Raw genomic sequence first — 16,156 nt, forward strand, 5'->3', positions numbered from 1 at the left:
GGATCCCTAATTTAATTAGCAATTGATTCACACAGCCGCTTACCTGCTGAATCTCCCTCTTTACTTGAAGGTGCTGTCCTTCATCCTTTGCAGCTGCCAGCGCTTGGGCCCAGTTGCCCAGGTTTTCTTTGAGCGAGATGGCTTGCGTGATTTCGAGACTATGCTCTGCGATGAATTCGTCCGTCACTTCTATTGACGCTGGGGAAATTGGTCTTGGGACCGTTTTAATTTCTTGTGTTCTTGTTACTTCTTCACTGGAGTTACCTTGGCACTGTTGTAAATCCATAGAATTTTCCTCATCGGATGATGAGCTCATCTCCCCCTTTCCGCTCAGGTTCTGATAAGAACCAGTCCGGGGGGTCTGCGCTCCAGGCATCGTCCGCTTCGTCGGCGTAATCACCCGCAAAAGCAGCTCCTGCTCCGTCGGAAACGGAGCTCTCTCCACAAACGACCTCTCCATTTGGAGTCCAAATCGAGAATCACTCTAATCTACGGCAACGGCAACGTCGTGATGTTTCGGAGTTCCGCGATGTGACAAAGTGGTCACGAGCACCTCCACATCATAATTTGGAATAGATACTTTAATTTGTTAATTTAGGGAAAGTTAAATTTAATTGAACTAGTTTAGACGAGCGCAGTAAAGCTCTAACGTCATGAAATTTGGTAATTAATTTAATTTATACATATTTTTCAATATTTGATCTCATTTAATTAATTAAAATAATAAAAAGATTATTTATGGGGTAAATAGATAATTTTAATGGATTTACGTTGCACGTGCCTTTTTTCTATGGGGGACTGATCATAACTGGGCTGAATAAAAATTACAGAAAATTATCACGCGTGTAGCACATCGTAGCTATCTAGGGCCTAAACAGTAATAATTTTGAGAATTTTAAGCCTCCAAATTGGCAACAGAGTTACGATGTCCTCAGCTTTTTTACGGCTGGGAAATTAATGTAAACATTATCAATTGCAGCTCTAGGTCTTTTCCTAGAGCTGGGTAAAGCAGGATCGTATGCTGGTAGATTTAGTAACTCGTTGCGAATCTGGGGTAATTTTTCAAAGAACTTAATTGACGTTCTTTTAATAAATTCCGAAACAGGTTCAATTTTGAGGTCGTTATGTATTATTTTTCCTCTGACGTACCAGGGTGCGTTAACTATTTTCCTCAGTTGTCTGTTTTGAAAAACTTGCAACCTCTTTATGTTAGTGGCTGATGTCGCCCCCCATATTTGGGATCCGTACATCAGAATTGGTCTTAAAATGGCTTTGTAGAGCAGAAGCTTGAGCCTAATCGATAGCTGGCTCCATGGAGCAATTAAGCTGTTGAGTTTACAACTCATTTTGGTAGCTTTGGAGAGGGCTGCTTTAATATGACTATTAAAGCTTAATTTTGCGTCTAAAACTAACCCTAAGTATTTGTATTCATTTACAAAGGGGACGGGTTGGCTGAATATTTGGATTGGGGCTAGGTCAGGCATATTCACTTTTTTAGTAAATAGGAGGCACGCGCATTTACTTGGGTTGACTTTTATTTTCCAGCCGATGAGCCAGCACTGCAAAATGGTCATGTACTGTTGAATGTTTGCTATGACTATGTTTGGATCTCTATGCTGTGTAAGAATGGCGGTATCGTCTGCAAAAATTGCTAAGTGACAATTGCTAGCTCTAGGTAGATCGTTAACATAAATGTTAAAAAGAGTTGGAGAGAGTAAACTTCCTTGCGCACAACCGCTTCGGATTGGTCTGGGGGAAGAAATTACATCATTAACTCGTACCCGAAAATTACGAGAAAGTAGGTACGAGCGTAAAATTTTGACAAATTGCGCCGAAAATCCAAGTCGCATGCACTTGAATAAAAGCCCTTCGTGCCAAATTTTATTAAAGGCCTTGGCTACGTCCAGAAAAAGTGCACCTGTGGTTTGGGACTTCACAAAGCCACTGTGAATCAATTCTGTAACACGAATTAGCTGGTGATTCGTCGACAGATTTTTACGAAATCCGAATTGCTCGGAAATTAAAATATTATTGTCGCTTAGAAATTGATTCAGGCGTTTGAGAAGCACAGATTCGTACACTTTGCTCAAGCTACTAAGTAGCTAGATGGGACGGAAATTTTGAGGTAAAGTCAAATCAGAGTTTGGTTTTGGAATAGGGACAACCACAGCTGTTTTCCAGCAATCGGGGAAATAACAAAGTTCCATTAATTTATTTATTAAAAAAGTTAAATATAAAATAAATCTAAAAGGGAGGTTTTTAATCTTGCGATTTGTAATTAAATCCAATCCTGGCGATTTATTCGGCTTGAGGTTATTCATGAATTCCATGATTTCCGTGGGCCGAACGGGGTGAAGGTCGTTTACGTGTTGTTGCGATAAGAAGCTCTCCAGCTGATCTGTGACGAATTGAGTCAGTGGGGGGTTCGCCAGCCACGCGTCCGCGTGGGGGGCGAACTGGTCCTGTAGGCTATCTGCCAAAGTTTCCGCCTTCTCAATGGGAGCAAGAGCGAGTTCCCCCGTCCCCCCTCTTAGGGGGGGGATCGGGGAGAATGGTTTTCTAAAGCCGCGGTCCAACGGCCGGATGATCTTCACAGATGTGGTCATAAAACTGTCACCCCTCCTTCGTGGTTTCACCCCCGCCTGTGGCAGCGGACCCACGACCAGAGAAATCTTCAGACGGCACGCGTTCCCCTTTCGACCGCTCAAAACCCTCAGTTTCTTTGACTCCCTTCCCCCCCATAGCCCAAACAAATTTTCTGGCTCTTTGATGTTTATCCATCTACCGACATTTTGCGGGAAACTACAGGCGTACTACAGGCGTACCGCGGGCGATGGGGGAGTGTGGTCCTCTAGTGGGTTGGATGTCAGATTTATGACCAAATCCGTGAGGTCGCAGGTCGTTGGACCGCCGCTTAAGGAAGGAGGAGCGGCGCCAGAGGCCGCGTGTGTCAAGGTCTTCTAATTGACTCTCTCGCAGTTGCTCGAAGTGACCTACTTTTAACCCTTTGATCTCATCCTGGATTCTGCAAAGTTCCGTTCTCACTTGAGGATCGCGAGAACGTTGCCAAATTCTTCGCAGGTAATTTCGCAGTTTAATTTTGGTTTGGATTTCGAAAGGAAGCTTTTCTGGAGGTTTGTTAAATTTTGGTTTTGAGGCTTCTGTGAGCGCCTCCGTAAGAATTTTTCCTAGACTTCCAACTGCAAATTCAGCGTCATCATTGCTCTCAATTTTGAAGGGAGGAAGGGGTTTTGAATTTAAAATATGCCGAAAGTTCTCCCAGTTGGTGGAGAATTGTGCTGGTGAATTTAGAGAAAAGGTTCCAGTATTAAAAGTCAAAACTACTGGAAGATGATCTGATTCTAAACAATTTAGCACTCTAATTTGAGAGTGGAAAGGAATTCGCTTTAATATTGCGAAATCTATGACGGAATCATTAGAGCTAACTTGATTAATGTGGGTTGGAGAGTGGGGCGCCAAAACATTGATTCCGTCCTGCGTTGCAAGATAATTATACAACTGCATACCATATCTAGTTGATTTATAGTTGTTCCAAGCGATATGACCACTCTAATCTAACGGCAACGGCAACGTCGTGATGTTTCGGAGTTCCGCGATGTGACAAAGTGGTCACGAGCACCTCCACATCATAATTTGGAATAGATACTTTAATTTGTTAGTTTAGGGAAAAGTTAAATTTAATTGAACTAGTTTGGACGAGCGCAGTAAAGCTCTAACGTCATGAAATTTGGTATTTAATTCATATTATTATAATTTTTGATACAATTAATAAATTTAAAAATAATATTTATATTATTTATGGGGTAAAATAGAACTTTAGTGGAATTACGTTGCACGTGCCTTAACTATTGGGGCTTTTTTGGAACTAAACTTTCTGAAGGAAAAATTTCAAGGAATTTCACGCGTGTAGCTCATCGTAGCTATCTGAGGCCAAAACGAATAATTTTGAAAAATTTAATCCACCAGATTGGTAACAGAGTTAATTAATTCTCAGTTTTTTAACTGAGGGGAAATTTACATAGACATTGTCTATTGCAGCTCTAGGTCTTTTCCTAGAGCTGGGTACTGCAGGATCATAAGCAGGTAGATTAAGTAACTTGTTACGAATCTGGGGCAGTTTTTCGAAGAAATTTATTGATGTTCTTCTAATAAATTCCGAAACAGGTTCAATTTTGAGATCGTCATGTAAGATCTTTCTCCTGATATACCAGGGGGCGTCAACAATCTTCATCAGATGCCTATTTTGAAAAACTTGCAACCTCTTAATGTTTGTGGCTGATGTCGCCCCCCATATTTGGGAGCCGTACATCATTATTGGTCTTAAAACAGCTTTGTAGAGCAGAAGCTTGAGCCTAATCGATAGCTTACTCCTAGGAGAAATTAAGCTGTTGAGTTTAACACTCGTTCTAGTAGCTTTGGTGAGGGCTGCTTTAATATGACTATTAAAGCTTAATTTTGCGTCTAAAATTAACCCTAAGTATTTGTATTCATTTACAAAGGGGATGGGTTGGCCAAAAATTTGGATAGGGGCTAGGTCAGGCATATTTACTTTTTTAGTAAACAGGAGGCACGCGCATTTACTTGGGTTGACTTTTATTTTCCAGCCGATGAGCCAGCACTGCAAAATGGTCATGTACTGTTGAATGTTTGATATGACTATGTTTGGGTCCCTATGCTGTGTAAGAATGGCGGTATCGTCTGCAAAAATTGCTAAGTGACAATTGCTAGCTCTAGGTAGATCGTTAACATAAATGTTAAAAAGAGTTGGAGAGAGTAAACTTCCTTGCGCACAACCGCTTCGGATTGGTCTGGGGGAAGAAATTACATCATTAACTCGTACCCGAAAATTACGAGAAAGTAGGTACGAGCGTAAAATTTTGACAAATTGCGCCGAAAATCCAAGTCGCATGCACTTGAATAAAAGCCCTTCGTGCCAAATTTTATTAAAGGCCTTGGCTACGTCCAGAAAAAGTGCACCTGTGGTTTGGGACTTCACAAAGCCACTGTGAATCAATTCTGTAACACGAATTAGCTGGTGATTCGTCGACAGATTTTTACGAAATCCGAATTGCTCGGAAATTAAAATATTATTGTCGCTTAGAAATTGATTCAGGCGTTTGAGAAGCACAGATTCGTACACTTTGCTCAAGCTACTAAGTAGCTAGATGGGACGGAAATTTTGAGGTAAAGTCAAATCAGAGTTTGGTTTTGGAATAGGGACAACCACAGCTGTTTTCCAGCAATCGGGGAAATAACAAAGTTCCATTAATTTATTTATTAAAAAAGTTAAATATAAAATAAATCTAAAAGGGAGGTTTTTAATCTTGCGATTTGTAATTAAATCCAATCCTGGCGATTTATTCGGCTTGAGGTTATTCATGAATTCCATGATTTCCGTGGGCCGAACGGGGTGAAGGTCGTTTACGTGTTGTTGCGATAAGAAGCTCTCCAGCTGATCTGTGACGAATTGAGTCAGTGGGGGGTTCGCCAGCCACGCGTCCGCGTGGGGGGCGAACTGGTCCTGTAGGCTATCTGCCAAAGTTTCCGCCTTCTCAATGGGAGCAAGAGCGAGTTCCCCCGTCCCCCCTCTTAGGGGGGGGATCGGGGAGAATGGTTTTCTAAAGCCGCGGTCCAACGGCCGGATGATCTTCACAGATGTGGTCATAAAACTGTCACCCCTCCTTCGTGGTTTCACCCCCGCCTGTGGCAGCGGACCCACGACCAGAGAAATCTTCAGACGGCACGCGTTCCCCTTTCGACCGCTCAAAACCCTCAGTTTCTTTGACTCCCTTCCCCCCCATAGCCCAAACAAATTTTCTGGCTCTTTGATGTTTATCCATCTACCGACATTTTGCGGGAAACTACAGGCGTACTACAGGCGTACCGCGGGCGATGGGGGAGTGTGGTCCTCTAGTGGGTTGGATGTCAGATTTATGACCAAATCCGTGAGGTCGCAGGTCGTTGGACCGCCGCTTAAGGAAGGAGGAGCGGCGCCAGAGGCCGCGTGTGTCAAGGTCTTCTAATTGACTCTCTCGCAGTTGCTCGAAGTGACCTACTTTTAACCCTTTGATCTCATCCTGGATTCTGCAAAGTTCCGTTCTCACTTGAGGATCGCGAGAACGTTGCCAAATTCTTCGCAGGTAATTTCGCAGTTTAATTTTGGTTTGGATTTCGAAAGGAAGCTTTTCTGGAGGTTTGTTAAATTTTGGTTTTGAGGCTTCTGTGAGCGCCTCCGTAAGAATTTTTCCTAGACTTCCAACTGCAAATTCAGCGTCATCATTGCTCTCAATTTTGAAGGGAGGAAGGGGTTTTGAATTTAAAATATGCCGAAAGTTCTCCCAGTTGGTGGAGAATTGTGCTGGTGAATTTAGAGAAAAGGTTCCAGTATTAAAAGTCAAAACTACTGGAAGATGATCTGATTCTAAACAATTTAGCACTCTAATTTGAGAGTGGAAAGGAATTCGCTTTAATATTGCGAAATCTATGACGGAATCATTAGAGCTAACTTGATTAATGTGGGTTGGAGAGTGGGGCGCCAAAACATTGATTCCGTCCTGCGTTGCAAGATAATTATACAACTGCATACCATATCTAGTTGATTTATAGTTGTTCCAAGCGATATGACCACTCTAATCTAACGGCAACGGCAACGTCGTGATGTTTCGGAGTTCCGCGATGTGACAAAGTGGTCACGAGCACCTCCACATCATAATTTGGAATAGATACTTTAATTTGTTAGTTTAGGGAAAAGTTAAATTTAATTGAACTAGTTTGGACGAGCGCAGTAAAGCTCTAACGTCATGAAATTTGGTATTTAATTCATATTATTATAATTTTTGATACAATTAATAAATTTAAAAATAATATTTATATTATTTATGGGGTAAAATAGAACTTTAGTGGAATTACGTTGCACGTGCCTTAACTATTGGGGCTTTTTTGGAACTAAACTTTCTGAAGGAAAAATTTCAAGGAATTTCACGCGTGTAGCTCATCGTAGCTATCTGAGGCCAAAACGAATAATTTTGAAAAATTTAATCCACCAGATTGGTAACAGAGTTAATTAATTCTCAGTTTTTTAACTGAGGGGAAATTTACATAGACATTGTCTATTGCAGCTCTAGGTCTTTTCCTAGAGCTGGGTACTGCAGGATCATAAGCAGGTAGATTAAGTAACTTGTTACGAATCTGGGGCAGTTTTTCGAAGAAATTTATTGATGTTCTTCTAATAAATTCCGAAACAGGTTCAATTTTGAGATCGTCATGTAAGATCTTTCTCCTGATATACCAGGGGGCGTCAACAATCTTCATCAGATGCCTATTTTGAAAAACTTGCAACCTCTTAATGTTTGTGGCTGATGTCGCCCCCCATATTTGGGAGCCGTACATCATTATTGGTCTTAAAACAGCTTTGTAGAGCAGAAGCTTGAGCCTAATCGATAGCTTACTCCTAGGAGAAATTAAGCTGTTGAGTTTAACACTCGTTCTAGTAGCTTTGGTGAGGGCTGCTTTAATATGACTATTAAAGCTTAATTTTGCGTCTAAAATTAACCCTAAGTATTTGTATTCATTTACAAAGGGGATGGGTTGGCCAAAAATTTGGATAGGGGCTAGGTCAGGCATATTTACTTTTTTAGTAAACAGGAGGCACGCGCATTTACTTGGGTTGACTTTTATTTTCCAGCCGATGAGCCAGCACTGCAAAATGGTCATGTACTGTTGAATGTTTGATATGACTATGTTTGGGTCCCTATGCTGTGTAAGAATGGCGGTATCGTCTGCAAAAATTGCTAAGTGACAATTGCTAGCTCTAGGTAGATCGTTAACATAAATGTTAAAAAGAGTTGGAGAGAGTAAACTTCCTTGCGCACAACCGCTTCGGATTGGTCTGGGGGAAGAAATTACATCGTTAACTCGTACCCGAAAATTACGAGAAAGAAGGTACGAGCGTAAAATTTTGACAAATTGCGCCGAAAATCCAAGTCGCATGCACTTGAATAAAAGCCCTTCGTGCCAAATTTTGTCAAAGGCTTTGGCTACGTCCAGAAAAAGTGCACCTGTGGTTTGGGACTTCTCAAAGCCACTGTGAATCAATTCTGTAACACGAATTAGCTGGTGATTCGTCGACAGGTTTTTACGAAATCCGAATTGCTCGGAAATTAAAATATTTTTGTCGCTGAGAAATTGATTCAGGCGTTTGAGGAGCACAGATTCGTACACTTTGCTCAAGCTACTAAGTAGCGAGATGGGACGGAAATTTTGAGGTAAAGTCAAATCAGAGTTTGGTTTTGGAATAGGGACAACCACAGCTGTTTTCCAGCAGTCGGGAAAATAACACAATTCCATTAATTTGTTTATTAAAAAAGTTAAGTATAAAATAAATCTAAAAGGGAGGTTTTTAATCATGCGATTTGTAATTAAATCCAATCCTGGCGATTTATTCGGCTTAAGGTTATTCATGAATTCCATGATTTCCGTGGGCCGAACGGGCTGCAGGTTGTTTACGTGTTGTTGCGATAAGAAGCTCTCCAGCTGATCTGTGACGAATTGAGTCAGTGGGGGGTTCGCCAGCCACGCGTCCGCGTGGGGGGCAAACTGGTCCTGTAGGCTATCTGCCAAAGTTTCCGCCTTTTCAATGGGAGCTAGAGCGAGTTCCCCCGTCCCCCCTCTGAGGGGGGGAATCGGGGAGAATGGTTTTCTGATAAAGGAGGAGCGGCGCCAGAGGCCTTTTGTGTCTAGGTTCTCTAATTGACTAGCTCGCTGTTGCTCGAAGTGACCTACTTTTAACCCTTTGATCTCATCCTGGGTTCTGCGAAGTTCCGTTCTCACTTGAGGGTCGCGAGAACGTTGCCAAATTCTTCGCAGGTAATTTCGCAGTTTAATTTTGGTTTGGATTTCGAAAGGAAGCTTTTCTGGAGGTTTATTAAATTTTGGTTTTGAGGCTTCTGCGAGCGCCTCCGTTAGAGTTTTTCCTAGACTTCCAACTGCAATTTCTGCGTCATCATTGCTATGAATTTTGAAGGGAGGGAGGGGTTTTGAATTTAAAATATGCCGAAAGTTCTCCCAGTTGGTGGAGAAATGTGCTGGTGAATTTAGAGAAAAGGTTCCAGTATCAAAAGTCAAAACTACTGGAAGATGATCAGAATCTAAACAATTTAGCACTCTAATTTGAGAGTGGAAAGGAATTCGCTTTAATATTGCGAAATCTATGACGGAGTCATTTGAGCTAACTTGATTAATGTGGGTTGGAGAGTGGGGCGCCAAAACATTGACTCCGTCCTGCGTTGCAAGAAAATTAAACAACTGCATTCCATACCTAGTTGATTTATAATTATTCCAGGATATATGACCTGCGTTCATATCGCCCGCAATGATGACGTTTGGGCCTAAATTTAAAAGTTTTTCTAAATCCTCCAGAGGGAACATGTACGAACTCTAATCTAAATAAAACCACCATCCATGTTCCATCTCGCCCCTCCTATTGGCAGTCACAAATAAAATCTCACCCCATCCCCCACACAACCACTCTACCGGCAATCTGTGTTTTTGACTCACTTACTTCCCAGGATGCACCTCTGCCATAGCCCAACCCTCCAGCCGTACCAAGACGACCTCGATGACAGACGGAAGCTTCCCATTGGTTGAGAGACAGATCCAGCAAGAACTATAAATGACGCCGCTCCCTGCCGCCAGCCTCTTTCAAGAACATTTTTATTCACCGCTAAGTTTTACTTCTTGCTAGATTTACGGATGGTGGGGCCTGCGGCCCCAATGAGCCGTAATCCCGATCTCAACTATCAGAGCCTCTTTCAAGACCCTTCCTCACTCATGACCAAACCATCTTTCGTCATGCAGAAAGATTTTGTCGATCGGAGATGGCGCCCTACGGGCGCCGGCGTTCCAAAATTTTTCCTTGTGTCCTTGTGGGTTGTACCAGTTAGTGAAAGGGTTAGATGTGTTAGAGGAGTACGTTTTTTGGTCTTTTTATTCGCGGATTGGGATCGTAATTAGGGATTAGTTTTATAGCTTCGTTATCTATATTTACTAGATTGTTATGGAAGTTAGTGGCTATTTTTTGTATGAATTTTTTGAGAGGTGGGTAATCGAGAGCTTTATAAATTTCAGAATTGGAGAGATATCTGGGTACTTTACAGATACTTTTTATAATTTGATTTTGTTGCTGAATAATTAATTTTAGGTTACTTTTGGCAGCATACCCCCACACTGGGCAGGCATATGTGAGTACTGGACGCAAATAGGCTGTGTAAATAAGTAATTTATTTTTCCTATTCATTTTTGAATTCCATGATAGTAGGGCCCCTCAGGGGCTCACCTTCTTTAGGTGAGTACGGGTGTCCCAATCCCGAGGTTCCCAGGGATCTTTACTCCCTTCATGTTCAAACTCCCCTACGCCTTCTGCTTTCTGCTGTTTTTTCCTTCCCTCGACGGCAAGCGAGGGAGCTCTCCATGAGAAGCTGTCGCCGCTCTGTTTGCTTCTTGCTTCTCATGGACAGCCAAAAACCCCACGTGTTTGCCGTGCGTGGCGACCCATTAGACGGGTGGTACATTTCGGTCCCCGGTGTATCAATCGGATGGTATCCCAGCCATTTGGCTGGTCTGCTCAAGGGGATCAAGCGAAGGGGTCATCTTCTGGGGCTCTGCGTTAAGGGTGGTAGACGTTCCTGGAAGTGGCTCTTAGCGTATAGGTCCTAGCTAGCACCAAGGTAAGCGCCGAGGCTGGTAAGATCTAGAGCCGGTGGCTGCCTTCCCTTGTTGGGCTCCGTGGTGGGCGGTGCCGTTGGGACCCGAATTTCTTTCCCTTTTGTATGGGTCCTTCTAACTGCACCATAGTCACTGCTGATACAAAATTTTTCATCATGTCAACAACAGATACGTTTCATGAAATCTCACCTTTTAAAGTTCACAAGCTCATTTTATCTCATATTGGAGAAGTAAAAAATGTAAAAAAACTGAAATCTGGGGATTTACTCATCGAAGTATCTAATCCTACCCAAGCAGCAAGTCTAAGCAAATTAACAGCATTAGGAAATATTAAAGTCAACGTTTCTGTACATAGGAATCTGAACTTTTCACGCGGAGTAATATCCGAACGCGGTCTCAAAAACCATACAGAATCTGAACTTGTAGATGAATTGTCTGATCAAAAAGTTTGTGGAGCTCGTCGTATTCACATCAAACGTGATGGTAAATTAATCCCTACACAACATGTCGTTCTAACTTTTTCCACCACAGAATTACCAAAGTCAATAAAGGCGGGTTATTTAAGATGCCCTATCAAACCCTATATTCCTAATCCAGTCAGATGCTTTAAGTGTCAAAGATTCGGACACTCGCAACAAGCTTGCAGAGGTACAAAAATATGTGCCAAATGCTCCGTTCCTGGACACGATTCTTCAGAATGTATCTCGGAGGAAATTAAATGTAGGAATTGTGAAGGTGCTCACCCAGCCTTTTCAAGATCTTGTCCTAAATGGGCCTTGGAAAAAGAAATTCTGACTCTTAAAATGAAGAGAAATATTTCGTTTGCAGAAGCCAGAAAAATAATTACCGAACGTACTCCCAAACCAGGAGTTACATATTCATCGGTTATTAAACAATGTACACATTGCGGACATATTCCAAATCCAAATAATACAGAAACCGGAATTTCATTCCATTCAAATGCGTCGAGGACACCTGTACCGTCTAACTCATCACAATCCATAAAAGCGCAACCTATTCCAATGAAAATTCCTTCCGATACTTCTCTTTTAAAACATGCGTCATCCTCCTCTACACAAAAACAAGTAAAAAACAAGTAAAGCAAAAAACAACAAAAAACCTGACCGAGTAAAGGAAACTAAAGCAACTAAAAAGGCTCGTCTTGCAGCTTTAAAAAAAGATAAACTTTTACAAAATCAACCAAAAATTAAAGATGATTTCTTGAAAAAAATGGGAAAAACAGAAGACTCAAAAAATGCTGATTCAATTATCAACATACATCCATCAGATGACGACATTCTGTCCTCAGCTAGTGAAACTGATACTTCATTACGGTCTCCTTAAAAACTCATTTGCTTTGTGTTTTAATTTTTTTGCATGGCCAATATTGTCTCTTGGAACTGCCGAGGAATTAAAAATAAGATTTCAGACCTTAAGGACATCATCAATGTACACCACCCTTCCATTATTGCTCTCCAGGAAACCTACTTAAAGCCTAACAACACAATTCCAATAAAGCATTATGAACTCGTACAAAAAAATGGTACAGGCGATAGAGCTTCGGGTGGGGTAGCTTTGCTGATCTCGAGCTCTTTTCCTTCATCTCCACTAGCATTAAATACCCCTTTGCAGGCAGTAGCAGTTCAAATTCATACTCATTCCTTATTTACAGTCTGCAGTTTATATCTCCCACCAAATACTCCTGTTGAGCAAAATAAGCTGAATCATCTTATTTCCCAGCTACCGGAACCATTCATCATCCTTGGTGATATGAATGGACACAGCCAACTTTGGGGTAATACTGATGCAAACACAAGGGGCAAACAAATTGAAAAATTATTAGATGATTACAGTCTTTGTCTGCTTAATAATGACGAATATACTTATTTTCACGAGCCAACTAGAACTTTTCACTCTGTAGACCTTGCAATATGTTCTCCAACCCTTCTGCCTCATCTTACACTCCATATTGCCAATAACCTTCACAATAGCGATCATTTTCCTTTAATTATTTCTGATAACAGACAAACACCTTTAACTCATCGCACACTGAAATATAATTTTAAAGCAGCCAATTGGGTAGAATTTCAGTTAAGGGCAAATATAACTAAAGAAATGATCACTAACAATAGTATAGATACTGCTATCAAAAATGTCACTGAAGTGATAATTGCTGCAGCCGATAATTCAATTCCTAAAAGCTCCAATAATTTTAAAAGACAAAGGAAGGTATGGTGGAATGAGGATTGCCGCGAGGCATACAAGAGGCAAAGAAAGGCCTGGAGTCGATTCCGAAGAAACCCAACCACGGCGAACTTAATTAGTTACAAGCAAGCAAAGGCCAACTCGAGAAGAATACAACGACAAAGTAAGCGGGAGTCATGGGAAAGATACATTAGCAGTATTAATTCCAACATATCTAGCAAAAAACTATGAGAGAGGGTAAAGAAAACCTGCGGCATATACAAATCTAACAATATAAGAATTCTCTATGCTAATGGAATCTCTGTTTCATCTCTAAAAGACGTTGCTAATTGCATTGCTTCAGAATTAGCTAAAACATCAAATAGTAATAATTATTCAACTGCGTTTGTTCGCCATAAATTTACAGCTGAAAAGCAAAAAATTAATTTTCATTCCTCTCCATTTGCTCCTTACAATACAGATTTCACTTTTCCTGAATTAAAAAGATGTCTCTCTGAAATTCGTAAATCATCTCCAGGTCCCGACAATATCAGTTACCCTATGATACAACATCTGTCTAATATATCTTTACGCAATCTACTATTTCTCTATAACAGAATTTGGCATGAGCAATCTTTCCCATCATCCTGGCAAGAGGCTATTATAATACCTATTCTTAAACCTGGAAAAGAGCCATCAAACCCATGCAACTACCGTCCGATTGCACTTACTAACTGTCTATGTAAGGTCCTCGAGAAGATGGTCAACAAGCGTTTAATATATTACTTGGAAACTAATAAATTTCTTAGTCCCTTCCAAAGCGGGTTTAGAGAGGGACGTTCAACAATCGATAACTTGCTCGCCTTGGAAACAGAAATTCGAAATTCGTTTGTTCGCAGACAGCATACCGTAGCTATTTTTTTCGACATAGAGAAAGCTTACGATCGTGCTTGGAGATTTGGTATTCTTCACGATCTGTATAATTGCAACCTTCGTGGTAATCTACCCATATTCATTCAGAATTTTTTAAAACTCCGAAAATTTAGAGTAAGAATTGGAGACCAACTATCAGACTATTTTATTCAAGAACAAGGCGTGCCTCAGGGTAGTGTACTTAGTGTAACGCTTTTTGCTTTAAAGATCAATGACATTTTAAAACAACTTCCACTCTGTGTCAAAGGTTTCCTTTACGTTGATGATCTTTACATATCTTGTTCAGGGGATGATATTGCGTTTATGGAACGACAACTTCAACTGGCCGTAAATAAAATCCAACAATGGTCTACTCTTAATGGGTTCTCTTTCTCCTCAACGAAAACAAAATGTGTACATTTTTGTCGTAAACGCCGCCTTCATCCAGATCCTGAGATCATACTTGACGGTCAACTCATCAATGTTGTTAATGAAATTAAATTTTTAGGACTAATTTTTGACAAAAAACTCACTTTCGGCCCACATGTTTTATATTTACGAAAGAAACTCGAAAAGGCTTTAAACATCTTAAAAGTTCTTTCAAATACATCTTGGGGAGCTTCCAGAACATCCTTGCTTCGAGTTTACAGAGCAGCTGTGCTCTCCAGGATGGATTACGGATGTGTAATATACGGTTCTGCAAGACAGAGTGTGTTAAAAAAATTAGACCCTATTCATAACTCAGCTCTCAGACTTTGCAGTGGCGCCTTGCGTACTTCTCCTGTCGAAAGCCTGTATGTCGAATGTTGTGAGCCCTCTCTCGATCAGAGAAGGAAAATGCTAACTCTCCATTACTATTTTAAACTTTTATCCCTTCCATCACATCCGTTTTTTAATTACAAGCAAAATCAATTCATACTTCGCTTACAAAATGCCAGACCATCCGTCATTCCTTCATTCTTTAACAGAGCAACAAACATTCTAAACAGTTTAAACATAGACAATATCCACGTTGTATCAAACGTAAAATATTACCTCACTCCGTGGAAATCACATGGACTAAAATACTTAAATCCATTTACACCTTTTGATAAAACTAATACGGCCCCTGAGATTTACCTCCAACTTTTTGCTCATCATCGTGAATCTTATAAAAATTTCATTCCAATATTTACAGACGGTTCGAAAAGTTCTTCATGTACTTCATTTGCTTGTGTTTTTATCAATGATACCATCTCATTTCAACTTCACCCTTCATGTTCTATTTTTACTGCAGAAATTACCGCCATCCTTCATGCATTATCTCACATTTCAAATAGTCCACCTGATAACTATATCATTTATTCAGACTCAAAAAGTGTCTTAGAATCGTTGACATCACTCCACCGTTTCTCTCATCCATTGACTTTTAACATACTTGAACTACATGATAATCTCACTTGCAAGGGGTTCAAAGTTCTTTTCTGCTGGGTTCCTTCTCACGTTGGTATACGGGGAAATGAATTAGCAGACAATCTAGCGAAATCTGCTACCAGTATATTAAAATCTCCTATTCCATTAAAAGATATAAAAAACCACGTTAAATCCAGTTTGCATTTCAAATGGCAAATCCAGTGGGATCTTACAGAGGCAAATAAACTTAAAACAATAAAGCCTCTAATCGATTGTTGGCCTTGTTTGCCTAGTAGAAAAATTGATACCATTCTTACCAGATTAAGAATTGGCCATACACGGCTCACACATAAACATTTGCTGTTGGGGGAACCCGCACTCCGATGTACAGCATGTCAGTGTCCTATGACGGTTCTTCACATTTTAATAGAATGTCCACAATTTAACAATGAACGAATTCGCTGCTTTCACTCTCATCAAATTAAATTAAAAGATATTCTTCATAAAGTACCCCATCCCCACCTTTTTACCTTTTTAAAAATGATTGGCTTTTACTTTTCAATTTGAATCTTAAATAACTCTTAGATTCTGTTTTACCATGCTCTTACGTTTTGTAGATTTTACAGGTAGACAAGCTCAGGAAAATGATGCAATTTAGAAATTTTTAAACCTTTTAAAAGAGGATTAATCTCACCGTATGTTTGGCGCAGTTTAATCAAAAATGGTTCTTGCGCCAATAAACTCCATCAACCAACCAACCAACCATGATAGTAGGGGGTAAAATTTTCTCGAGAGATCACGGAATTTGTTTTTGACATATAGTAGGTGAGGCTTCCATGTTAGTTTTCTATCTAATATTACACCGAGGTATTTGCAGTTCTGAGACCACGGGATAAATTTATTATTAATTTTAAGTTGGGGGAAG

The 16,156-nt window shown here is 40.5% G+C and overlaps 1 protein-coding gene across 1 annotated transcript; it reads left to right on the top strand.

Annotated features, from left to right (window-relative positions):
• The first annotated feature begins 10,847 nt into the window (after nucleotides 1-10,847).
• LOC129956824 (uncharacterized) lies at nucleotides 10,848-11,843 on the top strand. Its single transcript, XM_056068776.1, has one exon. It carries the CDS (start codon nucleotides 10,848-10,850, stop codon nucleotides 11,841-11,843), a length of 996 nt encoding a protein of 331 aa, XP_055924751.1.
• Nucleotides 11,844-16,156: the final 4,313 nt, after the last annotated feature.

Source organism: Argiope bruennichi, chromosome 11 (genome assembly GCF_947563725.1).
Source record: "Argiope bruennichi chromosome 11, qqArgBrue1.1, whole genome shotgun sequence".
Classification (NCBI taxonomy): Eukaryota; Metazoa; Arthropoda; class Arachnida; order Araneae; family Araneidae; genus Argiope; species Argiope bruennichi.

What these genes read in the sequence shown, in the direction of transcription:
- LOC129956824 (XM_056068776.1), top strand. Translation starts at nt 10,848, where the DNA reads ATGGGTCCTTCTAACTGCACCATAGTCACTGCTGATACAAAATTTTTC.